This window comes from Amblyomma maculatum, unplaced genomic scaffold (assembly GCF_055883805.1).
Source record: "Amblyomma maculatum isolate TAMU_Amacu unplaced genomic scaffold, ASM5588380v1 scaffold_37, whole genome shotgun sequence".
In the NCBI taxonomy this organism is placed as follows: Eukaryota; Metazoa; Arthropoda; class Arachnida; order Ixodida; family Ixodidae; genus Amblyomma; species Amblyomma maculatum.
Genome location: NW_028146762.1, coordinates 748,770 through 750,730, shown reverse-complemented (window position 1 = coordinate 750,730; position 1,961 = coordinate 748,770). Strand labels below are relative to the sequence as shown.

General features: G+C 41.0%; 1 protein-coding gene across 1 annotated transcript; it reads right to left on the bottom strand.

The window, feature by feature from the left end:
* Nucleotides 1-680: 680 nt before the first annotated feature.
* On the bottom strand, nt 681-1,647 carry LOC146170837 (uncharacterized). Its single transcript, XM_084586745.1, has 2 exons — nt 1,523-1,647; nt 681-1,132 (listed from the first exon to the last, which is right to left on the bottom strand). The coding sequence occupies exons 1-2, from the start codon at nt 1,584-1,586 to the stop codon at nt 741-743; spliced, it is 456 nt and encodes a 151-aa protein (XP_084442871.1). The 5' UTR covers nt 1,587-1,647; the 3' UTR covers nt 681-740.
* Between the last annotated feature and the right edge of the window lie 314 nt (nt 1,648-1,961).

Sequence of the window (1,961 nt, the reverse complement as noted above, 5' to 3'; positions counted from 1 at the left end):
GGTTTTCTCTTTTCTTAATATTTTTGTCAATTTTTAGGGTTCCGTGGACTTCAGTTCCTTGGAATGGAGCTTCTGACAAGGCGCGAAGAAAAAGAGTACGATATCAAGCTCGGACAAATTGAAAATGAAAAAAAAAAAGCTTGAGCAAGAAGACGTGCGTCTTGCACTGGAGAAAGAGCGTCTTGCCATTGAGGAAAGAAAAATAAGCCTTCAAGAGGCAAGGCATGCAGAAGAGGTTGCCTGTAGGGAAAGAGAGAGAGAGCGTCTTCTGCAGCAGGTGCAGAAGATGCTTGATGAGCAAGAAAAAAGATTAATGGCTGCAATCGAAAACAACTCGATTATGTAATATTATGCAATAAATTTGCATGGATGTTTGCTAGACGTTATGGTAGTGTCTAGTGCAACAGTGATAGGAAAAGACTTTATCATGCGCACTTCCAACTTGGAAAACAGTGCATGTGTTTCTTGCCTTCTCTGTTTCTAAGCACTCCTTCATTCTTAAAAAACACACACATATATATATTTAGCAATGAAAAGCTCTGCAAAACTGAAAGCACTGAAAAGGGATGAAATGTTGAAAGTGACAAAGTGTGCTTATACAATTAAGAAGGCATGGATCTGCACTCCTGCATATGAAAAAGTGCCCATTGCACCATAAATGTAAAAGTAAAAAAGCTGGTTTCACAAATCTAAGATTTATAACCTCTGCTGCTTTCGAAAAGCACTTCCACTTGACTATTTTAGCCACGGACAGTGAGGTAATGCTCCAGAACTGGAGGTTCTAGTCCAAAGTAACTCGAAACTTGGGAGCCATACAAGCAAGTGTGACAATTGGCAAATAGTGTGCTGACTCTATACATGAACTCTAGTCTCTGCTTGAAAAGTTTTTGATTTTTCCGAAAATCAAGGAAGGCAAAATTGCTGGCAATCTTTCCGAACCCCCACTCAACTGAATGCCTCACAGAACTCATGGCCTTATTAAAAGCCAACTGTTGAGGTGTCACATGGGTTGTTCCATAAGGCTTCATTAAAAGCGGCCTCAAGGGGTATGCTGGATCCCCGTATATACAGTAGGGATTAACTTGGACCAACTTTTCCAGCTTTTCGTAGGTACGGCTGACCCTCAGGATCCCTGTAAACGAAAATAATAATGTGGAAGAAGTAAACAAGATAGTTCAAAGTTTTCATATTTTATCATAGTTTTACAATATCCCAAAAATATTCAGCAAAATGAGGTAGTAAGCAAGGCATTGATTTAGAAATGTGCATATTCTGTCTCATATTCTTAATAAACGAAGAACTTCCTGAATTTAAGCCTTATGGCAAACTTGTGGAATAAAAAAAAATAAATGAAGATGTTTGTTTAGCAAGAGTGGTAAGTAGTAACCGGGAGCACCTTGGTTACATATAACCTAAAGCACCTCTAAATATCTGAACACTTTCAACAGTTAACTTAAACAACTAATGCTGAGACAACTTTGACCGGACTGCAGTGATATTTAATGCATTGCCTTCAACTTACCAGCGTCATGCTTGCTACCAGGATAGGAGCCGTCAAGCTGGCAAATTATGCCATTAGGACACATGATGGCTTGATACTTTAAAGCGTGTGTACGCTTATGACCAGAAAAAAAAGCTTCTGGTCTCGCGATGGACGGCAGATCGCCCTTGCCGTGCCATCAATAAAAGCCCAGCAGTTTTGCAAAGGCGCCCCTTTAGAATGGATCGCCTGAAAAGCAAAGGACCTGTCATGAACATTCTCAAGAAACGAAACTAGCGTACAAGTGTTACCTGAGAGAACGTTTCTAGAGCCGCAAGGTCAAGCCACGAATGGTTATTCATGTCGTCCAGCAAATGCCTGAAGTTGTCCTCTATGTGCACGAGGGCTTTATTCGAAATGCTGGAGAGGACGGAATAGTGCCTCCCGAACGTGCGCTCCAAATCACACAGCCTGTTCGGGT